This window comes from Jaculus jaculus, chromosome 18, assembly GCF_020740685.1.
Source record: "Jaculus jaculus isolate mJacJac1 chromosome 18, mJacJac1.mat.Y.cur, whole genome shotgun sequence".
In the NCBI taxonomy this organism is placed as follows: domain Eukaryota; kingdom Metazoa; phylum Chordata; class Mammalia; order Rodentia; family Dipodidae; genus Jaculus; species Jaculus jaculus.
This window is the reverse complement of record NC_059119.1, coordinates 27,717,605-27,742,895: the sequence shown is the minus strand read 5'-3', so window position 1 is coordinate 27,742,895 and position 25,291 is coordinate 27,717,605. Positions and strand designations below refer to the sequence as shown.

The 25,291-nt window shown below is 46.3% G+C and overlaps 1 protein-coding gene across 1 annotated transcript in view; it reads left to right on the top strand.

The window, feature by feature from the left end:
• Positions 1–17,882, top strand: part of Frmpd2 (FERM and PDZ domain containing 2) — a 138,493-nt gene extending 120,611 nt beyond the window's left edge. Inside the window, exons 25-28 of the mRNA XM_045137653.1 lie at positions 2,389–2,603; positions 4,257–4,355; positions 7,695–8,038; positions 17,834–17,882. Coding sequence (XP_044993588.1) covers positions 2,389–2,603; positions 4,257–4,355; positions 7,695–8,038; positions 17,834–17,882 — 707 coding nt within the window. The remainder of the gene's footprint in view (positions 1–2,388; positions 2,604–4,256; positions 4,356–7,694; positions 8,039–17,833) is intronic.
• The last annotated feature ends 7,409 nt before the right edge of the window (positions 17,883–25,291 follow it).

Below are 25,291 nucleotides of genomic sequence, written 5' to 3'. Positions count from 1 at the left end.
TAGAGATGCCAGAACTAGGGGATGGTTGTCAAGGAGAGCTATGGTCTCAGGTTGGATCTTCCCCAGGAGAGAGGCCACAGGCAGCGTAACTGAGGGGGAAAATTGCTTAAACCTTTTAGAGGTTGTTTTTTTGTTTGTTTTTTTTGTTTTGTATTGTTTTTCAAGTTAGGGTTTTACTCTAGTCCAGGCTAACCTGGAATTCACTATGCAGTGTCAGGGTGGCCTCGAACTCACGGCGATCCTCCTACCTCTTCCTCCTGAGTGCTGGGATTAAAGGCGTGCGCCACGACACCTGGCCTTTTAGTGGTTTTCATCACAGGTCCCAGATACTGGACATAGAACTATGGGATTTGGTGATTTCCCTGTTGGGTTTTAGTCATTCTTTGGTCTGATCTTTCCCTGTTACACCCCATTTCTCCCTTTTTGAATGACAATGTTGATTTTGTGCCATTATATGTTAGAAGTATGGTAACTGTTTTGGTTTTACAGGACTCACATTTAAGAAACTGTCTTTGGAGGAGACTTTTGATCAGTGTTGGGACTAATAAAGACTATGGGGACTTTTTTAAAGTCAGACTGAATGCAGTTTGCATCATGAGGTGGCTGTTGGGTACAGTGGCAGAATGTGGTGGTCAATGTCCTCCATAGACTCATGTGTTTGATGGTGCTATTTGAGGAGACTGTGGCACCTTTAGGATATGAGGCCTTGCTGGAGGAAACGTGCCATTGAGGGATGACCTTGAGGTGCTATAGCTCAGTCCTGCTTGATTTTCTTTGAATTTTCTTGGTTTATTTTTATTTATTTATTTGAGAGTAACAGAGAGTAAGAGGGAGAGAGAGACAGAGAGAGAGGGAGGGAGAGAGACTGGGCGTGCCAGGGCCTCCAGCCACTGCAAACAAACTCCAAATGCGTGTGCCCCCTTGTGTATCTGGCTAACATGGGTCCTGGGAAATTGAGCCTTGAAACAGGATCCTTAGGTTTCACAGGCAAGTGCTTAACCGCTAAGCCATCTCTCCAGCCCACCTGCTTGCTTTTCTCTACTTCCTGCCTCCCAGTATGACCAGGGGGTACCAGCTTCCCGATCCTGCCCTGCTTTCCCTGCCATGATGGAAATTTCCTTGAATCCTATACGCCTGAAATAAGCCCTTTCCTCCTATAAGCTGCTTCTGGTCAGGTGTTTGGTCCCGGGAATGAGAAGGTAGCTGATATCCTGTGTATGTGTAAGGCCACAACCTCATTTATAAATTTAGTTGGTTTTCTCTGTTTGCACTGTTCTATATGGCAGGCTCCCGTGTGGCTACTGACCACTTAAAATATGCCAATCCCAATGGACAAGGTGCATGCCAGGGTTTGAAGAGGTAGCTCATAAGAAGAGTAAAAGATACAAATAATCATCATGTTGATTATATTTTGTCATGATAATAATGCAGATATGCAAGCAGTCCCCTAACTTAAGATGGTTTTGCCTACAGATTTTTCTTTGATTTTTACAATAGTGTGAAAGTCACACATATTTAGTAGAAACTATACTTTGAACTTAGAACCTTGATCTTTTCCTGAAATGCTAGGAGGTTGTAGCAATTTATAGCTCTTGGAGCCACAATTGCCAAGAGAGACACTGCTGTGGGCTATGTTGCAAGCTAGGATGTTGAGTCGGTTAGGCATATTCTATGCACTTTAACAAATAATATTTTCAATTTTCTAGGAGTTTACTAGGACCTAATGCCCATATAAATCGAGGAATATCTGAATTATGTTAAATTGACATATGTTTAGAGATTATTGTACCTGTTTCCTTTTAATTTTTTTTTTTTTTTGAGGCAGAGTCTCACTGTAGCCCAGACTGACCTGAAATTCACTATATAGTCCCAGGCTGGCTTTAAACTCATGGTGATCCTCCTACCTCTGCCTTCCAAGTACTGGGATTAAAGGCATACACCACCACACCTAACCTCCTTTTACTTTCTAAAAATGTAGCTATTTGGAAGTTTTGAGGCGTTTGGGAGATTTCTCAGTGGTAACAACCACTTGCTTGCAAAGATTGATGTAGTGGGCTCAATTTCCCAGCACCCGCATGGTGGTACATACATGTTGTTTGTTCGTGCTAGCAAGAGGCTCTGGTCTCACACACATACACACACATCATATACTCTCTCTCTCTCTCTCTCTCTAAAATAAATAAACAAATAAATATTTTCAACAGGAACTTTGTGTTCATGGTTGCTCTATGAGGCAACATAGATCTGTAACATGTGTAATGAACTCTGCCACAGTATTTGCACACAAAATCTTTGTATGCCAGATGGAAATAATTCATCTCTGTGACAATCTGTATGCCAGTTGTAACCTACTGAAGGGTTTGTTTTGACTAATATCCTACACTGCAGGTCCTAAGTTCGAAGTCAAGCTGAAAAAGAGTAGCAATGGTTTGGGATTCAGTTTCGTGCAGATGGAGAAAGGGAGCTGCCGCCACCTCACGAGTGACCTGGTGAGGATTAAGAGGCTCTTCCCAGGACAGCCAGCGGAGGAACACGGTGCCATTGCGGCAGGTGACCTTATCCTGGCGGTGAATGGAAAGCCTACGGAAGGCCTTCTTTTCCAGGTGCTGGGGCTGGGTCTGCTGCGGGGGGGGGGGGGTGCTGCAGCTCTGGGGACAGGCTAACATCAGCCATGCTTCTTTGAGGGCCGTCCCCGCAGACAATACTTGGGACTGTTGAAATTTACACCTGGAGCCCGGACTTGGATCTTACTGAACCTTGAGTAAATCTGACCCTGACCTTGAGTAAATGTTGCTTTTCAGCAGCACCCTGAGTGAAACTGGGCCTGAATTCTGTCTTTTGTACTGGCCAATGGTCTCTTCATACACATTCACACACATTTTGGGAGGTGGTGTGAAACTGGAGGGACAAAGAGAGGTTCTCTTTATATTCTCTTTTCCACTTCTCTGCTGAAATTATAGCCCTACTTGTTACTAAAAATATGACAGAGGACTGGAGAGATTGCTTTGCAGTGAAGGCGCTTGCCTGTGAAGCTGAAGGACCCATGTTCGGCTCTCCAGATCTCACTTAAGCCAGATGCGCAAAGGTGAGGCAAGCGCAAGGTCTCACATGCCCACTAGGTGGTGCAAGCATCTGGAGTTGGATTTCAGTGGCTAAGGCCCTGGTGAGCCAATACCCTCTCTTTCTGTCTAAAAATAAATAAATAAAAATATGAGACACACACAAACACACACACACACACACACACACACACACACACACACAGAGAGAGAGAGAGAGAGAGAGAGAGAGAGAGAGAGAGAGAGAGAGAGAGAGAGAGAGAGAGAGAGAGGCCCTTTCATGGGCACAATCCAGTAATTTAACTTCCTACAAATGGATCACACTTCATAAAGTTCCAGCCACTTCCCGACAGTAGCATGGGTTGAACTCCTTCATCACATGGGCCTTTGAGGAACATTCTAGGTTCAAACTTTTAACAAGTTTAATCTTTCAAAGTTCTGGGCAGCTGGGGAAGGGGCACTGGACAATCTGGGCCAGTGGTTCTCAATCAGGCAAGAATGTTGCCTCTTGGGGGGACCTTTGGAGAGTCCCAAGACCATTATGGTTGCCACAACTGATGGGCGCCGCTGTCATCTTGTGGCTCTAGGCCAGAGATGCTGCTAAACACCCTTCAGTGCATATGACACGAATCCCCACAGAGAATTATCCAGTCTAAAATGTGGCTAGTTCTGGGAGGTTGAAAAACTCCTGGGGCAAATGGAAAATAGGAGCTGTGGACCTCCTTGGGCTTTGACAGTGACAAGGTAGCTTGGGGCTCAGGTTCAGCATGGCTGGAGGTTTAGCTGTGGGTGCAGAGGGAAAAGGTGAGAGCAAGCCACTGGGGAGACGCAGTGGCAGGTGAGTGTGTGGCTGGGGTGAGCCAGGTGGTGGTGTAGCATTTAGAAAGTCCACTTCTGGGCAGTGTGGAAGGAGGCAGGGAACCGAGGGGAGGTCACTGTAGTCCCAGAGGGAAGAGGCCCTCTGTAACAGAAGGACTTTGAGAGTCCTATTGTCTTCTGGACATTGCCACTGGAAGGCGATATCCTTGGCCCCTGGCTCTTTGAGGAGTCAGGGTCACACCTCCGAGTCGTGGGCCCTCCAGAGTTCTCTGGAGACAAGCCACAAGTCAAGGCAAGGGAGGAGGTCACTCCCTGGGGCAAGTGGGCAGCACACAGAAGGTCCGCCAAGATCTGACCACAGCTCTGGGTTTCTTGTAGGAAGTACTCCATTTGCTGCGGGGTTCGTCACCGGAAGTTACACTCCTCCTTTGCCGACCTCCTCCAGGTGTGCTGCCCGAGATTGAGCAGGGATGGCAGGTACGACGCAGCGTCCTCTGCTCCCCTCAGCTGGCTTTCCTGCCTGGTGGTCCCAAGAAGCCCGTGCTGTTTTTTTTTATCACCAGCCCTTCCCGCAGGGGCAGGAGAACACCGGGCCCCCAAACCTTCCTATGTCTCTTTTCCTCCTTGCCCTTGCCTCTCTCTCCCAGCCCTGGATCTTTGTGTTAGATGTGCAGATGCTTAGACATTGGCCATGAATGTTCCAGGGCCATTTTCTCCAGCAGAGAGGGAAATGAATGCAAGGAGAGGAGACACAAAGCGAGAGCCAAGGAATGTCCCCTAGCAGTTTCCATGCTGACGAATGACATGGAATATGTCCACCCTCCTGACGCACGAGATAGGCATGAGTGGGGAAGTTTATCAGAGCTTCTGGAGTCAGGAGAATTCTAGATCTTTGCCTGGATACATATGTTAGTCTGATTCTTCAGCTAAGAAACAGAACAGATGGGAGTGTGTGTTTGTGTGTTTGTGCGTGTGTGTGTGTGTGTGTGTGTGTGTGTGTGTGTGTGTGTGTAGACAGAGGCTTGTAAGGAATTAGCTTATATAATTCTGGGGCTTGCCAGTCCAAATTCTTCATGGTAGACCATCAGGCTACAATCTTAGAGAAGTTTGAGCTTAAAGGTTGTCTGGAGATGGAATTTTCTCGCAGGTGGGACCGACACCTGTATTGGGGTGTGTGTGCTGGCCCAAGGGAGGAAGCCTAACCCCGAAGCAGCTCCTCTGAGCCGAGCACAGTGCCTAGGGACTGGGAGTCTTTGGCTGTGATCCTCAGAGCTTGCACGAACAGCTCCTGATCTCATGTAAGACTGAGATGTTGTAGGCTATACCATGAAAAAGTCTATCTGGCAGCATTGTAGAGCCCAAGTATGAATGGTTAGAAAAATTGAATTTGGGAGCTGTTGTTATATAGACACATATGAAGGCAGGAAACGGTGGGGATGGCATTGGGAGTGTCAAGAAAATGACCGAAAATTCAGTACAGGTCTGGATGTGGTGGGGTTTCATGCTTACAGTCCCAGCACTTGATGTGTATGTGGGGGGCAGGGGCTGAGGTGGGAGCATTGTCAATGAAGTTGAGGCCACCTGGGGCTACAGAGTGAGTTCAGGTCAGCCTAGGCTAGAGGGAGACAAACAAATAGCCAGGCATGGTAGCGCACGCCTTTAATCCCAGCACTCGGGAGGCAGAGGTAGGAGGATCACCATGAGTTCGAGGCCACCCTGAGAATACAGAGTGAATTCTAGGTCAGGCTAGAGTGAAATCCTACCTCGAAAATCCAAAACAAATAAATAATTGAATAGTGCATGGAGAGGCCTGGTACAGACAAGTGAGTCTGGGACGAAGGACACAGGAGAAGGTAAGAGGGCCAGTTGACAGTGGGCTCCTCATGCGTTCATGAGTGAGGACACTCGTAAAGCAACGATGCCAGTTGTGCAGAGCGTTGCTGAGAGCTAGAGAGAGGGAAGGACAGAGGATTGCCTCGTGGCTTTAGGAAAACGTAAGTCACTGGAGACACTTCCCTAACAGGGTGCAATGAAACAGAGTAGAGAAACGGGTGGCTGGTAGGTGAAGGGTGTATGGGTAGGGGCAGCAGGACACTCAGTAGGACTTTCTGTGAGTGATGGAGGATTTTTATCTAAATATAACTCTTTTCACTGTGAAGTAAGAGATGAGGGGAAAAGTTGGTGAGAAGAGAAAGGTGGGAAGTCCTGAGAGTAGAGAGGTAGGAAGTAGAACTTGCTAAGGATATAAGGAAATATTATCTGGAAGCCTTGAGTACCCCCTTGTCCCCTGTAGCCACATGGTGGGTCTCTATAGAGCCACAGGCTCAGAAGCAGGTGGGGAGGGCCGCAAAGTTTCCCATGGAACTGGGATTAACATGTGCTGTGTGCAGGTAACAGAAAGGGAGGTTGAGAGGGGCGAGAGAGGAGGGAGCTGGAGTGGCATCGGAGGAACCATGTTACTGGGGCAGAGTCAAGGGAAAGGGGAGAGATGAAGGGTGAGGATAATAAGGAAGCAGCAGTCGATAGTAGACTGGGCGGTCCAAGGAGTGGACGGATAACTGAGAGTGTCTGGAGACTGGATGCTGCAGGCTCCAAGGTAGACACAGGAGCTCTTCAAGGAGTGAAAGTGGGATAACTGCTCGTTTTCTCTCCGTATTCTTTATCTCACCTATTTCATTTTATTTCTTTATTTGCATGCACACGCAAGCACATGTGTGTGTGTGTGTGTGTGTGTGTGTGTGTGTGTGTGTGTATACACACGTCAGGGTCTCTTGCCACTGCAAACAAAACCCTATCAGGCTTTACGTGGATGGCTTAGCAAGTAAACCAGGGCCGGCAGGTGTAAGCAAGTGCCTTTAAGCACTAAGCCAACTCCCTAGCCCTTATCTCACCTATTTTAAAATGTGATTTTTGGTACGTTATTTATAGGGTACACATTATAGGGTACACATTTCTGAGGTGCTTAAAGATAAGGTTGAGTCTCACACCTATAATCCGAAGCTCTGAGGAGGTTGGAAGTAGGAGGCTCCCCATGAGTTTGAAAACAGCCTGGGATATAATAAGCCTCTGCCTCAAGTCAAAACAAAAGATAAGGTTAAGTGTGTTGTCCAGGGAGCAGGTAGGGGATCTGGGACCCCGACAGGGGAGACAAATCCTCAACTCCATCTTTTATTATTGTTATTATTATTATCTTTTTTTTGTTTTGTTTTTCGAGGTATGGTCTCACTGTAGCTCAGGCTGACCTGAAATTTACTATGTAGTCTCAGGGTGGCCTTGAACTCTCAGAGATTCTTCTACGTCTGCCTCTTGAGTGCTATGATTAAAGGTGGATGCCACCATGCCTGGCAACTCCATATTTTTCCCTTCCTTCCTTCCTTCCTTCCTTCCTTCCTTCCTTCCTTCCTTCCTTCCTTCCTTCCCTCTTTCTTTCTTTCTTTCTTTCTTTCTTTCTTTCTTTCTTTCTTTCTTTCTTTTTAATTAGACCTCAAGGCACATGAAAAAAGTTCTTTTTTAAAAAATGAAGCAATTTTTAGAGTTTTCTCAGTGCAAGTGGTATAGCCAATAATCATTTACTTTTCCTTCTTTTTTTAAAAAAATTATTTATTGATTTATTTGAGAGAGAGAAAGAGACAGATATAGAGAGAACGGGCACGCCAGGGCCTCCACCTGCTGCAGATGAACTCCAGATGCGTGCGCCACCTTGTGCATCTGGCTTTACGTAGGTCCTGGCAATTGAACCTGGGTCCTTTGGCTTTGCAGGCAAACTCCTTAACCACTAAGCCATCTCTCCAGCCCCATTTACATTTCTCTTAATAGGCTCCTGTACTATCAGCAGACCAAAGGTTCACCAGGATGACATGTACTGATTCAGAGCAAAGCCCCAGCCTGGATCAAGAGGACAGCTGGAGGGACAGTGCCTCCCTGGACATGGGAGAAGGTCTGGGTCCCAGGCCAGAGTCTTTCCGCAAGGCTTTGAGAGAAGCTCAAGGGGACCAAGACAGAGAGAGGCCCTGGACCAAGTCCCAGATGCAACCTCTGGAGCTCCATCCTCACTCATGCAGGCTTAGTAAAGAGACAGAAGTACCAACATTGCCTACCTCTTTGGAAAAGGAAATGAGGCAAACCTGCTACTCTGTGTGTGATCTCAGAAGACTAGAAAGGTAAGACTCACCACATTTGCAGAACATTTTGTGACTCATGCTCTGGCTTGCTAGAAGGTTAGGGTCAAGCAATCGCTGGCTATATGGGGAGGGGGTGAGGGATCACTGTGCCCAGCACTGTTCTAGGCATTTGGAAGGGAGAAAGAAACAATAGAAGCATATTGTTAAAGTTTCTGTGACCATCATTTGTGAGCTTTGGGGGATGCGAACCCCACTCAGATGGTCATTATCTCTAACATGTCTGTAGCAGACAGCTTCAGGTGTGCTGGGATGAACTTCCAGACCAGGCACAGTTATGGAGGAAGGGATATTTATTGAAGCTTACAGATCCAGGGGAAGTTCCATCATGGCAGAAGAAGCTGGCCCTGCTTTCACAGGTCCAAGGAGAGAGAGTGGGGGGGGGGGGAAGCCACCCAGCACACTTCAACTGCCCAGTGACATCTCCTCCAGCCAGGTGGCTGCAGATCCAAACTATAAAGTATTAAGACATTGCATATATTGGGGACCATCTATTCAAACTACCACATTCTGTCCCTGGCCCCAAATAGATTCAAAACCACCACACATTGTAAATTGTGTTCAGTCTAGTTTCAAAGTTCCCCACAGTCTTTACCAACTTAAGATAGTTCCAAAGTCTCAATCTCATCTGAGATTTAAGATAGTTACTCTTACCTGTGAGTCTTGGAAAATCAAACAAGTTATATACTCTCAACATATAAAGGCACAGAGTAAACATTTTCAACTGGTATAAGGCACAGCAAGGAGAGACTAGAACGATGTAAACTCAACCACCACCAAGCAAACACCAAACTTCTGCAGTTCAAGTCCAGTGACTGGCAGTCTCTGGATTTTCCAATTCCGCTCCTCCAACTGAGCTGAGTAGCCAGGGAAAACTGCCATCTTTAACCAACAGCTTCCATGGCAGCACTGGCACACTCCTCGTATATCCAAAACATCTTCGGGTCTCCATGCAAACCATGGTCTATCTTCCAAAGGCTTTTCCAACCTCTTCGTGAGGATCTGCCTCATGCCACATTTCAGTAGCAGCTCCTGGAACTGTGTGCTTTTCATGAGCACTCCACACATTTTTCATGCTTCTAAAACCAATACAAGGTGTGCAGGACTCAGCCATATTTTTAATTCAGGGAAAAAAAAATCATGACCTTGAAGAGCAGGTTCCTTCTCCAGTCAAGTCTTTCAAAAAGAGTTTGCCTTTCTATCATTCTTCAGGCATCCTTTCCATTGTTTTAATGTAAAGACGTTGGGCCATCTTCCTTAAAATTGCTAATGTATTGACAATAGCAGCTTCAGTAACCTAAAACAGGTCTTAGTGCCAGTAATTTTTACTTGCTTCAGGTTTTCCAATCTAAAACTATTAAATTTCTCAGTCCAATATCTTTATCCAAGCAAATCAGTCCATTTCAAATTTAACCTTGATCAAACTCTGGGCCTGGGCAGCAGAACACAGCCAGCCCTTATGTAGGTAGCCCAGTTCCAACAAAATCCTCTTTTTTCTTTCCCTTAGAAAGTTTATAAACCGGGCTTCCAAATACAATTCTTCTGCACTTAGCATTCTCAAACTCTCATCATAACAGTCCATAATAGTTGGCTTACCACTCTAGAAGGTATCTTCAGTTGCAAGTACCAAATCCATGCCCATTGCTCCAATACAAAAGTTCCAAAATACCAAAATCCACATGGTCACATTCATCTCAGCCCACATGCTGGTACCAATTTCTATAGCAGACAGCTCCAGGTTCGCTTAGATAAGCTTCCAGACGAGGCACAGTTACGGAGGAAGGGATTTAGTGAAGCTTACAGATCCAGGGGAAGTTCCATAATGGCAGAAGAAGCTGGCCTGCTTTCACAGGACCAAGCAGAGAGAGAAGCCACAAGCCATACAAACATACTTTAAGAACTCTAGTTGGAACTAGGCACTTTGCATATCTTTAGATTGGAATTTCAAACCTACCACCACCCCTTAAGATCTGCCCAGTCCCCTCCTCCAGCCAGGTGGCTGTAGAGCCAAACTAGAAACTATGAAAACACTGAATATATGGGGGACTAGCTATTCAAACTACCACAATATCTTAGAGGCAGGCCTTGAGTTCTCTCCTGGCACACAATGTGTGTCATGTACACTTCATGGCTTCTTAATGCACTATGGTAAGAAAGAAGTTATTTTATGCAGCCTCATTTATATTGGTAATATAGCACTTTATTATTAGCATTGCTTTAAAATACGTATTTATGTCTTCAAAACCAAACTGGAGCCTTGATTTCAATGATCATTTTTTCATTTAGTCTGCAGCATTTGCGTTTGCCCCACCCCTAAGTAAAACATACTCTTTAATTCAGTTTGTTAAGTATTTATTACACATAAACAAGGTACTCAGAAACTTGTTAGAAGCAGGAAGAGAGAAAGAGAGGAAATTTTCTGCTTGCTGGGCACTTGCTAATGTATGGGCACAAACCACTTAAACAATCAGGAATAGTAATTTGTGCTTAATACTATATAAACCTGCTGAGATTAAATAGCTCTCATCTGGTGGTCATCCCAACAGAGTGATGAGAGAAGATTCAGCTGGGCTGGTAGATGACATCATATATAGTCATACCTTCTATCAGTGGATTCCATGTTTACAGATTCAACCAACCCTAGATTGAAAATATTAGAAAAAAATGTAGTTGTACCAAATACACACAGATTTTTTTTGTGTGATTATATCCTAAGCAATAAAGCAGTTATTTACATAGCATTTTCCTTCTATTTGATGATCTAAGTACTCTAGAAATGATTGAATGTCTACAGGAGGATGTGTGTAGGCACAATGCAAATATGTAACATATTTGATGCAAGAGATTCCAGCATCTCCAGCACCTCGAGGCACCCTCTGACGGATGCTGAGGACCACTGCATGAAGTAGCACTGAGCATAAGGCAGCCAGGACTGATGAGAGTTGTGACAAAGAGCCAGGCTTGCATCCCTAAAAGCACCTAGATACGATTAAAGAGGGTTGTGTCAGCTAAACAAAAACCAGCCAGTTTGCAACACAGAAACAGGGTAGGCTAGCACATTCATCAATGATGCTCATTCTTATTGTCTGATAATGTATAGATAGAAGTGCATTTATATATAGTTCCTTATAACTGCATTGTGGGCAGTAAGTGATATGCTTGATAAAGTGATAAAGGGAATAACCTAGAGAATTTTCTGAGGACATCTATAGCACACAAAAACTCCTATAGGCATGGGGATACTGGCTTAGACTTCTAAAGGTTTTACTTTCACGTAGTTTGGAGTGGTGAGCAGCAACCTTGGCACCTGAGTTACAAATGGTTCCTGGATTTAAGTGCAAACCTTAGGCTTACCATATGCTTTTAACATGTGGAATATATATATATATTTTACTGGCCATTACTGTTTTATTTATGGTGTCACAGCATATAAGGTGGTTGGTCCTAGGGATAGCAAGCCTCTGCTCTCCACAGTTCTTGATTTTATTTTTGCCTTGCTTCTCTTTCTTATTCAGAAATCTACCCCGCCCCCCACAGATAGGACTCAAAGCACAACCGCTCCTCCTCCAGCAGGACCTTAGCCTGTATTTAATGCACATGTAGGTACTATTCCCAAGTGTATAATGCTTAGTGCATACCCAGCAATCCTTAGGGGCAGGCCGTCTCTGTGTAGGCAGAGTCCTAATTAGTGTTACAAAGTGGGAATGTGGCTCTTTATGAACTCTCTTAAAGAAACCTATAGGTCTGAGGTTCCAGCCAAACTACTCCTCTGTTTTTGGCATCTGTGAGTCAAACTACCTTCAATTTAAAGGAAAAAAAAGGGAGCCACTAGCATTCAAGAGGCAGAGGTAGGAGGATCACTGTGAGTTCAAGACCAGCTTGAGAGTACATAGCGAATTATTCCAGGTCAGTCTGGGCTACAGCTAGACCCTACCTCAAAAAACAAAACAAACAAACCAAAAGAAAGAAAGAAAGAAAGAAAGAAAGAAAGAAAGAAAGAAAGAAAGAAAGAAAGAAAGAAAGAAAGAAAGAAAGAAAGAAGGAAAGAAGGAAAGAAAGAAAGAAAAGGGAGGGGCACAAACTTCTACCTTGGTTTTAGTACTACCAATTCATTGTGCCTAGAAGAGTTGACTTCCTGAACGGGGGCTTCCCAGTTATAAATAAGGACCACAGCTATCCCATAGGCCACGAGTGCAGATCAGAAGAAATGTAGCACAGTGCCCAGAACACCACCCAGCACAAGGGCACATTCTTTTCCTTCCTGGGTGATTTGTTTTTTAAAAATTTTTCTGTATATTTTTATGTATTTATTTGAGAGTGACGGAGACAGAAAGAGGCACAGTGAGAGAGAGCGAGAGACAGAATGGATGTGCCAGGGCTTCCAGCCACTGCAAACGAACTCCAGATGCGTGCGCCCCCTTGTGCATCTGGCTTACGTGAGTCATGGAGGATCAAGCCTCAAACCAGGGTCCTTAGGCTTCACAGGCAAGCACTTAACTGCTAAGCCATCTCTCCAGCCCTTCCTGGGTGATTTCTAAATGAAGGATAGGCCCCGGTCAATTAAAATTCCTAGCAAGCTGCCAGACCGCACCATGGTCCAGGTGGCTCCTCTTCCCAGCAGATGGCTACCAGCACCCCAGCAAACCCAGAGCATTCACGGAGAAGGCTGGGTTTCACTTTTCCTTCCTTATTCTCTTCCGCATTCTATATCCAGAGAGGCCAGATAGTAGTAGTTCTATGTAAAATATACAAGATATTGCTGTTGCAGTCAGGTTCACATTGCTGGTAGAAAACACTGACAAAGAGCAGCTTGTGGGGGAGAGGGAGGTTTATTTTGGCTCACAGACTTGAGGAGAAGCTCCATCATGATGGCAGGGGACAACGGTGGCATGGACACCACCTCCTGGCCAATGGACAGGAAGGACAACAGCAGCAGGAGAGTGTGCCAAACACTGGCAAGGGGACATTGGCTGTAATGCCCATCAGCCCGCCCTCCATAATAATACACTCCCTCCAGGAGGCTTCAGTTCCCAAATTCTCATCAGCTGGGGACCTAAGAATTCAAAACACAAGTGTATGGGGGACACCTGAATCAAACCACCATAGTTGTCATGGAGGAAAGTTGTACTGTGTGCCTATGGAGGGGAATGGCTGGATGGGGAGGCATTTTCTAAAATTTGGGCATAAGTTGAAAAATCTCATCAAGTTACATTGCTCTTGAATATCACCTTGGGATGTGTCATGTGCCCCCTTGATGTGGGAAAAGATCACTTTCTCTTTTAGCTGAACACAGTCTGGTTCTTAAATTTGTGGGTCATGCTCAATGTATTATCTTTCAAGCTGGCCCTTTGGGAGCTGAAATGAACCAAGCAGGCTGGGGATTCCATTCTTTCGGTGCATTTCTTCCTTTTAAAAAAAGTTTTTATTTTTGGGAGAGAGAGAGAGGCAGATTGAGAGAATGGACGCACCAGGGCCTCCAGCCACTGCAAATGAACTCTAGACACATGCGCCACCTTCTGAATCTGGCTTATGTGGGCCCTGTGGGGAATCAAACCTGGATCCTTTGGCTTTGAAGGCAAGCGCTTTAACGGCTAAGCCACGCCTTCAGCCCCTTTTGGTGCATTTCAAGATGTTTACTCATTGATGTGGAAGTGGGTCACTGCAGCGTGAGTGAGATTCCCCGCCTCCATCCCTCTAGTACGTGAAGCTGAACTCACAGGAGTCAAATGCACGCAGGCGCAACAGGTCTCACTCTGTAGAAGTGATCGTGTAAGCCATCCTGGCTGCTTAAGAGCACAGCAACAAACACAGAGAGTCCCTGAACTGCACTCAAAGTGACTGCACCAGCCTTGTGCCAGGGGCATTCCTAGAACAACGAAGGACCGCGAAAAGGCCGGAGGGTGAACGTGGTTGCAGCTGCCCAGCCAGCTCTGACTGTAGAGGGGCTAGTGAGGAAGGATGCTGTCCCTGTGTTGGGCTGTCCTCCCTGCCCTGCCTCAGGGAGAGTGTGGCTGAAGGGAGAGAGTGAGGCATGAGCCAGACCAGGCTTTACAGTCATGGACCACAGGCCGAGGACTGGGCGCTGCTTTCGGTGGGGCTCCCGAGGGAAATGGGCTCTTCAAGCCCATCACCCCCTGACGTACCTTAAGTACAGCTCAGCTTTTTTCTCATCCAAGTCTCAAATCCGACAGCCCGTGGGCTTTTCTGCCTCAGTGTCGTAGAGATGCTGCGAACCTGGCCTGCTAAGTGCCATTATGAAGCTGGCGGGAGCAGAGGCCTAGAGACGCCATGTGTATCCTTAGGCCTCATAGAGGCATCGGGGTGAGATCTGAGAACCCGGAGAAGGCCGAGTCTCATAGGAGAGACATAAACCCCAGTAGAGATGAGCAGAGGCGCTCGAGTTACCGCTCTTCCTCTTCGGCGCGTGGCTGTAACACCATAATACACCAATTGCAGTTTTATTACTGATTTTATTAGCAGTACTATTAATCTATGACTGAGTTGCTATTCTGCTCATTTGGCTTGTCTTCATGAAAGGTTGGGGTGATTTTGCTAGCCCAAGTCTGTGAAGGACAGCTGTTCGGGGATGTTGGACATTGAGGGTCTTTTACTTATTTATTTTTCTACGTGTCCTGTAGCAGCCCGAGCCTTCAGAGTGAGTTCACTGCCCTCATGAGCTAAACTGGGGTTCCCTCCACAGAAGCAGCTCTTGAAGAGCTGCAGGATTTGATGGGGCTCTGCCGGCTTGTGAGACTGGGGTGCTGGGGGGGGGATAGGCAGGGAGTCTACATGGGGTCTCCTGATTCTCCTCTGGGTACCAAGTATCTAGCAAAGGTTTCTGCTGGGCAGCTTGGCAGTCAAGGGCATGGGGACATGGAGAGCGCCGAGGTCATTAATGTACCCAGATGATGAGCAGAAGGCTTGGAGTACCATTTTCCCCGTTTGCCCTGCAATGGCCTTGGGTTGCTCTTTACTGGGCGCATCCACCTGGTGAAACACTTGCCCTTGCTCTAAGCATGCAGATATCACATCCTTAAAACCTTCAAGTCATGCTTTCACGAGAAATCGGCTCTGCCTTTGGGTATACGCGATCCTTCTTGGGCCTCAGCTTTTCCTGTATGCCATTTCCTATGCCTATGGTCAAATTCAAGGTCAGATTTACAAGGACAGCCTGGTGGCCCATGTGGAGGGCTTTAAGGAAAGGCCATTACTTTCCCTGATATGACGGAATGAGAGCCAGTGTTTCACCCTAGGGACCACCAAGCCTTCTGTGGGTGGGCCACCTCCCTTGCCATTGACCTAGCAGGATAGCGGTCTCCAGAGCTCTGTCCAGGCAGGACCAGTCACTGGAGACTCACATCAAGCCATATTGTTTCCTAGAAGGGGCAGAGGAGTACGCCCTGGCCTGTGGGCAGCAGCATTCTCAAATGCCCTGTGGCTATATGGGCAGAAAATGGCATTTCCTGCTTTTTGACAAAACTTCCCATTGTTGTTTCTTTTTCTCCTTCTTATCTTCCTCCTCCACCTCCTCCTCCTCCTCCTTCTACTTTTTTTTTTTTTTTTGAGGTAGGGTCTCACTGTAGCCCAGGCTGACCTGGAATTCACTATATAGTCTCAGAATGGCCTTGAACTCACAGCGATCTTCCCATCTCTGCCTCCCGAGGGCTGTGACTGAAGGCGTGTGCCACCACACCCAGCTGTTCCTTCTTTCTAGGAAAATTTCATTTCTGTACACTTTGAGTTCTTCAAGTTTTTAAATCAATATTGCCTGCAAGTGCTGGACACTTAAAATATTTTTTCCCTAAAAGTAAATGGTCCTTTAAAAAAAAATTATGTATGTGTGTGTGTATCCCTGTATCCTCGGGGCCGCAGTTCCCCAAAGGTGTCCAGGCAACCGTGGAGAGTGGGGTCTTAAGTGGCCGTGAGTGTGACAAAAGAGCCACTTTTGGGAGGCAGTGTCAGTGTGTTTATTTGTCAGGGAAATAGGCTTATAAGTGGTTGAGAGCGGGAAGAGGGTCTTAAGGGTATTGGTGGGTTCAAAGGTTGCTAGCCGATGCCTAGGAACATTCGTTCCTGCATGTAGGGGGTCAGGTGCAGCACGAAGGGAGTCTACAAAGTGGCAGGAAGAGGGTCACAGGAGGATGGGATGGGTGGAGGCTGCTGGTTGGTGAGTTTCCTAGGCAATTGGCCAAAGGTCACAGGGATATGGGCAAAGCCTAAGTTCAGGTGTGCCAGGCTTGGAGAGGGAGCGGCCTCCTGTAGCCTGGGGGTCCTTAGCCATGCCTGGCAGCTTAGGCCCATCTCCTGAAGGCTCCAGCCTGTGCCTGGCAGTGCCCAACATGTGTGTGTATGTATGCATGCATGTAATGGCACATGTATGGAGGTCTGAGGACAGACAACCTTGGAGTGTTTGCCTTTTCTTTCCACCTTGTTTGAGACAGGGTCTCTGCTACGTGTGTGCCAGTCTGGTTGGCACATGAACTTGTAGATTGTCCTGGCTCTGGATCCCATTGCACAGTTGTGTTGAGATTGCAAACACACGTGCTACTGCTGTGGGATCAAACCCAGGCCGGCAGGCTTTCAAGCAAGCACCTTTCCCATTTGGTCATCTCCTCAACCCCTGATGGCACTCTTTAGTACTTTTTTAAAAGTTCATTTATTTGCAAGCAGAGATATAGAGAGAGAGATAGAAGAGAGACAGACACAGAGAGAATGGGCATGCCAGGGCTTCTAGCCACTGCAAATAAACTCCAGATGCATGTGTACGTGGGTTCTGGGGAATCGACCCTGGGTCCTTTGGCTTCACAGGCAAATGCCTTAACCCCTAAGCCATTTCTCCAGCCCCTCTTTAGTCTTTATAGGATACAATTTTCTTTCACTTTTCCCACCAGATTTGTATTTATTTATTTGTAAGCAAGAGAGGACAAGCCAGATAGAATGGTATGGGTATGCCAGGGCCTCCAGCCATTGCAAATAAACTCCAGATGCATGTACCACCTTGTGCATCTGGCTTACATGGGTCCTGGGGAATCCTGGGCTTTGTAGACAAGGGCCTTAACTGCTAAGCAATCTCTCCAGCTCACTCTTTTTTTTTTTCTTTTTCATATATATGACTGTGCAAATAGTCACACGAAATACTCCTTTACACCTTATAGCTCTAATGAGCTCCTTTATAGCCAAGCTCAAGCTGGGACAGATGCTTTGTGGACGTTTGAGGTTTTGGAGCTATTGGGAGGTGGGAGAGCTACTTTTAAAGAGAAAAAGGCATTGTGGGAAAGGGGAAGCAGGGACAAGGGCACACAGCTAAGTAAGCCTATTGATCTGGATGTGGGGAAGAGAAACAAGGATCTGTGTATGTGGTAAAAAAATGAAATTTCTGGGTCAAGCATTATGGTACTTGCCTTTAATCCCAGTACTCGCGAGGCAGAGGTAGGTGGATCTCTGTGAGTTTGAGGCCACCCTGAGACTACACAGTGAATTCCAGGTCAGCCTGGGCTAGAGTGAGACCCACTCTTGAAAAACAAACAAACAAACAAACAAACAAACGAGCCAGGTGTGGTGGTGCACGCCTTTAATCCCAGCACTCAGGAGGCAGAGGTAGAAAGAAAGATTGCCATGATTTTGAGGCCACCCTGAGACTACATAGTGAATTCCAGGTCAGCCTGAGCTAGAGTGAGGCCCTATCTTGGGGGGAAAAAAATCCATAAAAATAAATAAAATAAAATCACTTGGGAAGTCCGTGAAAAAAAAAAAGAAATTTCTGTGCTTTTCTCTTAGATTTTCCTTCTCATCTTCACTAAGTAGACTTGCCACAGATACCTTCTGAGTGGCCGCTCTGCGTGTGTGGAGTGCTGCTGGGGTCACCCTCCTGCCATCTGCATGGACTGCTCTTCCTCCCCACGGCTGTCGTTCTGAGGTCTCTCTGGAAGGCTGATGCTCGCTTTTCTCTTCTGTGTGCAGCTGGGGCCGCGTCAGCAGATAATGAGCTTCGTCGGTCCTCGGCCTGGGGTCTCCTTTCATTGACACGGGGGAGTAAATGTCCTCCGGTTGGCACTGTTCTCGGCGCTTAAAGAAAGGGCCTGACCGTTTTACCAAGTGCTTTGAAGGTCTGCTTGAGACATCCCTGGTCTCCTTTGGCTCTTTCCATTTCATCTGTCTGCTGAAATAGTCATTACCATTGCCGCCATAATAATAGCATCTCACATGGATTGAAAACTCACCCTGTACCACAATCCTCTAGTAGGTGTCTCATGGATAAAGAATACTTATGCATCCTAACAATACTATGCATGTTTTTTTTTTAAGATAGGAAAATGATAATCCCAGGTAAACTAATAAGTGCACAAGGCTCAGCGGCTCTGTTCGCCATATGAAAAGTCAGTCCCAGAACTGGGCCACAGCTCACAGCTCTGCTGGCTGTGCGTGAGCCTCTGGCAGATTCCCCGTGGGCTTCTGGACTTAAATCTCTGAACTGCCTCTACTTGTTATTCAGACTGTAACATTTATGTGCCTCTCTTTGCTCTTGTTAGAGTGGGGGCTCCAAAGACCAGGGGAGCATATCTTCTTTGTTATTTGCCTCCTTGTGCCCAGAACATCCACAGCAGGAATGTTCAAACCTGGCTGGTTCTCCTGGGATGTGCCATGGTGAAAATTCTGAAAGGCAAGGGGAAAATGGGTCAGGAGATTCTCATGGAGGATGGAAGATGCACAGACTTCTGTTTTATAGTCCTGGACTGTACAGGGGTGACGCAGAAGGTGTCCCATGCTGTCCATCTGGAACCCCTTCCCTCACCTCGGAGGACGAGGAGTACCTGACCCTGAACTTGATGTCCGAAGGCCAGCTTCCCTGTGCAGAATGTCTGGAGGCAGACTCAGAGACCATTCCGTTACCACAGTGCTGTCCTTGGCATGCTGTCCCGCAGTCTTCGCTTCGGGAAGGGTCCTGTGGGAGTGAGAGTGACTGGGAAGACCTGGAAGAGCCTGTGGATGCTGGCTGTAATGCTCTCAGGTGGGTATCATGTTGTCTGGGCAGGGCGGGGCTCACTACTTCCCATAGAGAGCACTTGGGGTGGAGTGATGGCCCGTGAGTGTCCCTGAGTTCCTCTGCTCCCCCAGGGGACCGCCATGGTAGCCATTTTTTGCTCAGCACTGACTGTGGTTTGTGTTCCCTGACAATGGCTTTACCAGTTGGAGACTGTACTGATTTCCATTTTACACACAGCACAAATTTGGCATTTCCCCAGGGTCATGCAGTCAGTAGGTGACAGAGGCAGAATTTAAGCCTTGGACTGTTGCTCTCCAGTCCACACGGCGAGCGCTCCCTGGGCTGCCTCTGGGATGTATGTGAGCATGGTGTCTCCCCTCTGGCTTTTCTCTCTGGGCATTGATTAGCTTGTCAAGGGCTGAATTCCAGTTTTGTCTGCTCCTGTCTGCCCTGGGCGAGGTATGCTTCAGAGAAGAGTCAAGTACATCATGTGAGCAGATACGCTTCTGATGTGGTAGTTGTATCCACCACATCAAGATGATGGCAATCCCAGAAGTTGGGAGTGGGAGGCAGAAGGATCAGGAGTTCAAGGCCAGCCTCAGTTATATAACCAGTATGAGGCCAGCCTGTGATATGTGAGATCCCCCCTCCCTCCCACCCTCTATCTCTCTCTCTATCTGTCTATGTCTACCTATCTACTATCTATCGATTTATCTACCTACCTACCTACTACCTATCTATGCAAAAAGTCCCCCAGAAGCTGGAGCATACAGTGAAATGGAGGAGGTGGAAGTACAAATTAGGCTGTAAAGCCGGGAGCAGAGGAGGTTAAATTCTCTGTAGGTGGTAACCAGCCCATCACACATGACTACAATGTTACAGTCATGAAGGAAAAAAAAAAAAAAAAACCAAAAGCTGAATGTCTAAGAAACTGTCCCACAGGAGCCTGTTTCCAAGATGCCTTGATAGTTACTAGGCGTTTGTTTAGGAAGATTCTGGTATAATTAAAGTACATTTGCTCACTTTTGTCCCAGATGCATTTCCCAGGCTGCATAAAAGGATGTTTAGCCACCACAAGTGACTGGAATGGAGCCTCAGAGGACAGTGGCAGGCAGGCAGATAAGGAGGGTGGGTATTTGAAATTCAAATGGGATGATAAAAGTGCCCGCTCCTGTCTGAAATAGCCAGCAACAAATTAATTGAGAAAAGGATTTTGAGGCTTTGAAAGTAGTTCAAGGGCATTTGCAGGGAAGGTGAGCCCGTGATGTGGCTGGAAGGCACGGCATATATTCACAAAAGTGTAAAGCGAGGAGTGGTTCTGTGCCGAGAACACACTTCCCGCAGGAGCTCCTTGGGGTTGGAGGAGCTGAAGGAAGAAGGCTGAGCCATCCCTGGGCACCCACAAGGAGGCAAGTAAGTATCAGCGCTTATGAAATGTCCCACCGATGTCCACATAGCAGGCCACTCTAGAGAGCGGAGCAGTGAGTCCAGGACATCGTAGGGGGAGGGGTTCAGGGCCTACCCACCCGCTGAGTGACCTACAGAGGACTCTTAAATCACGATGCCGCTGGAGATCACGAATGGTTAGGAGACCGTGCATGTGTGTAGTATGTGAGCTTTAAGAGAGTGTTAGCTGTTGTTGTGAGCTTAAGGGGGAAGTGACTTCATCATGCAGCCCTTTGAATGCATCCAATTCTGCCATGTTTTCCATATAGACAGAGGAACTAAGCAATCAGGCTTGATCCCTACCAGCAGGTTGGGGTGGGGAGAAGCACCCACAGATGGGTGAAGGTGGGCTGTATGGACTGAATCACCCTTAGGTATAGATGGTGTCTTGGGCTATAGTTAAGAGGAATCACTTCTCATTCAGCATAGAAAGAAGAACAGGTCTCATCCTCCTTTTCCTTTATTTTTTTTTTAAAGTAGGTTTCCATATAATTTATTTATATCCTCTTAGATGTTTTTTACAGACATATGGAATCTGCTCATTCTTTTTTAACAATATTTTTTATTCATTTTTATTTATTTGGGAGCAACAGACAGAGAGAAAGAGGCAGACAAAGAGAGAAAGAGAATGGGTGCTCCAGGGCCTCCAGCCCCTGCAAACAAACTCCAGACGCGTGTGCCCCCTTGTGCATCTGGCTAACGTGGGTCCTGGGGAATCGAGCCTCAAACCGGGATCCTTAGGCTTCACAGGCAAGCGCTTAACCACTAAGCCATCTCTCCAGCCCCTCACCCTCCTTTTCTGATAGAGGGTGGCATGCAGGTGTTGAGTGCTCATGGTGGGAACCTTTGGCCAGTGTTCCATGATTGGCCCATGTGTGTGCTTCCTGGTACCCAGGGGTGCTTGCAGCTACACCACATGCTTTTTTGGAAGAAGTCCCTCTGAACATCCTTTACATTGTCTAAGGGACCCATTATCATCCAGAAGTTTAAGGGCCTCTGCTCTCTATATAGCTTTTTGTTAGTCCCATAAGTTAGGAGGTGTCTTGGAGAATATAAAGAGGACTTTGCTTGTGGATGGAGTAGTGAACCCTTTACATCTGTATCTCAAAGCATTTTGTCTGCTCCTTTTAGATATTAAGACAGCAATCATTGGAAAGTAGTTCTTATAAATGATTTAATGTAATCCTCACATCAATTCTGAGTGGCGTTTTTTAAAACATTTTTTATTTTTATTATTTTAGGGAGGGAGAGAGGGGCAGAGAGGGAGAATTGACATTCCAGGGCCTCAGCCACAGCAATGGAACTCCAGGCACTTGCGCCACCTAGGGGGCATGTGCGACCTTGCACTTGCCTCACCTTCGTGCTTCTGGCTTATGTGGGATCTGGGTCCTTAGGCTTCACAGGCAAGTGCCTTAACTGCTAAGCCATCTCTCCAGCCCTCTGGGTGGCATTCTCTTTAAAAATTATTTAATTTGGGCTGGAGAGATGGCTTAGCGGTTAAGCGCTTGCCTGCGAAGCCTAAGGACCCCAGTTCGAGGCTCGGTTCCCCAGGTCCCATGTTAGCCAGATGCACAAGGGGGCACACGCGTCTGGAGTTCATTTGCAGAGGCTGGAAGCCCTGGAGCACCCATTCCCTCTCTCTCCCTCTATCTGTCTTTCTCTCTGTGTCTGTCACTCTCAAATAAATAAATAAATAAAATTATTTTATTTGTTTGCACGTTCATGTGTATGTGTGGGCATGTGTGTATGCACGTGAATGTGTGCATCCATGTTAGGGCTTCATGCCACTGCAAATGACTGTTAGGTACTTGTGCCACTTCTTGTGTCTTGGAAGTTGAACCTGGGCTGGTAGACTTCACAAGCAAGTGCCTTCAGCCACCGAGCCATCTTCCCAGTCCTGGGGTGCTTTTCTTATTCCTCTTCTATAAAGGGATTAGAAGTTTTGCTTAGCTTGTCAAGGATCATATGATAAGGAGGGTGGAGCTGCATTTCATCTGTAGATTCTGCATTTGGTGGACCTTCACATTTCTCTCCATGTGAGTCTGTTTAATACGCACATCTTTCTCTCAAGTGGCAGGCAGGCTACTTTCTCCTCATAAACATTGCTTTGAGGTTAAACAACAACAATAAAGAACCACTGGGCTGGAGAGATGGCTTGGTGGATAAGGCACTTGCCTGCAAAGCCCAGGTTCGATTCCCCAGTACACATGTAAGCCAGATGCACAAGGTGGTGCATGCATATGGAGTTCGTTTGTACTGGCCAGAGGCCCTGGTGCACACATTCTCTGTCTCCCTCTCTGTCTCTTCCTCTCTCTCTGCTTCTTTCTCTCCTAAGTAAATAAATAAATATCTTTTTTTAAAAATTTTTTTTAAATTATTTATTTATTTATTTGAGAGCGACAGACACAGAGAAAGACAGATAGAGGAGAGAGAGAGAGAATGGGCGCGCCAGGGCTTCCAGCCTCTGCAAATGAACTCCAGACGCGTGCGCCCCCTTGTGCATCTGGCTAACGTGGGCCCTGGGGAATTGAGTGTTGAACCAGGGTCCTTAGGCTTCACAGGCAAGAGCTTAACCACTAAGCCATCTCTCCAGCCCAAATATCTTTTTTTTTTTTTATATATCCCTAAACTGTTGTTCAGTGGGAGTGTAAGAAAAGAGCTGAACTGGGGCTTCAGAGTTGATTCAGTGGTTAAAGGTACTTGTTTGCAAAGTCTGACGACCCTGGTACAATTCCGCAGTACCCACCTAAGACCAGATGTACAAAGTGGTGCATGCATCTGGAGTTCATGTGTAGCAGCAGGAGGTCCTGGTGTGCCCATACACACTCTCTCACTCTCTCTCTCAAAGAAATAAATCTAAAGCAAAAATAAGTAAATAAATAAAAATTTAAAAAAGAGAGAGAGAGAGAAGGGCTGACCTGATTTGGAGGAGGTTCTGGCCAGACGACAAGGCCACCCACTAAAAGCTGCTTTCTCTTCTAGGTCAACATAGAGAGCAAGGCAGAATCCTGAGGATTTCTGCACGAACGTCTTTTTGATGGAAGTTCCTTCAGCTGACCTTGGTCCAAAGAATATACCCGTCAGCTCTGCTACTGTGAGGGAAGCATGCCTTGTGGTATACGCTGGGATGGAACCCCAGCCCCATGGCTAAGAACTAACTCCAAAGAGACAATGCCTGTTATTCCTGAGATTTATCAGCAAGAGCAGCCATGATCTCCCAGGGTTAGGTCAAACAAAGCTTCATGTGTGGGGTGGGGTTTCCCTCATGAAAGGAGTTGGAAACCAATTTTCCCTAATAAGATTAATCAAAAGCCAGGCATGGTGGTACATGCCTTTAATCCCAGCACTTGGGTGGCAGAGATAGGAGGACTGCTGTGAGTTCAAGGCTGCCTTGAGACTACGTAGTGAATTCCAGGTCAACCTGACCTAGAGTGAGACCCTATCTCAAAAAAACAAACAAACAAAAAAATTAAAAATTAAAAATTAAAAAAAAATCACCAAGGCAATGTGAGGCCTGGCTGCCACCGTGACATATACTTTCAAAGATGGATGCAATATTTTGATTTGCACTGATAAGTTCCCATTGGTTAAAAGAGGCTCTTCAGTTATCAAAGCACCCTCAGTCTGTTTCTATATCAGTTGACTTTTTTTATGTCTTTCTTATAGCTACCAATACTTATACATTCTTTTTAAAATGATTTGTTTTTTTACTTAATGCCTATTCTAATGATCATGTGAGGAGTGAGAAAGTACATCTAGCATATCTGGACATGAAGATATAATAGCCACCACCAGTATATATATAAAATCAAACCTCCTGGGCTTACAGTGCACAAAAGAGACCAGAGTGCAAATTGTGTCACATACCTGGCACTGCATGATGGAGCCCACATGGCAGAGTCAAGGTTGGGGATGGAGAGGGAGAGAAAGAGAAATAGAGAGAGAGAACTAAAGTAAAGACAGAGATTTAAAAAGCCCATGTTATAAAATCTCACTCATGAAGTCTTCCTTATGTGCTTCTGTTTTGACTTTCCTGTTCCCCTCATAACAGAAACATCTTGGTCATTGCTTACTCTGCTGTTAATGAAAGAGTATTTTCCAGGGACCAGAATGTTTTTGTTTCAGATTCTCTCCTAGCTTGGAACACTCATGCAATTCTGTAGGTCTCAAGGTGAGCGAATTTATCAACTATGTAATAAAGTGAATAAATAACATTTGCGGTTTTGGAACAACTTGCTTTCTGTCGATTTCTGGTTTGTTTTTTCTTTGGAGCAATTTGGGAGATGAGCAAGAATAGAGAAAGAGAGAGAATGAATGAATGAATGAGTGAATGAATGATGGGATAGCATGAAGAACCCAGAAGCAGGAAATAGGCTCCTACAACTATTCTCAACTTAGTTTTATTTTATTTTTTTATGAGAAAGAGAGAGACAGAGAGAGAGAATGGGCATTCCAGGGCCTTTAGCCACTGCAAATGAACTCCAAATGCATGTGCCCCCTCGTGCACATGTGCAACTTTGGGCACTTGCCCATTGTAGGTCTGGCTTATGTTTGACCCAGAGATTTGAACATGAGTTCTTAGGCTTCCCAGGCAACTGCCTTAACCACTGAGCCATCTCTCCAGCCTCTCAACTTAGTTTTTGACAAAGGTGCATAAGGAATTCACTGGGAGCCGGGTGTGGTGGCGCACGCCTTTAATCCCAGCACTTGGGAGGCAGAGGTAGGAGGGTTGCCGTGAATTCGAGGCCACCTGAGACTCCATAGTGAATTCCAGGTCAGCCTGGGCTAGAGTGAGACCCTACCTC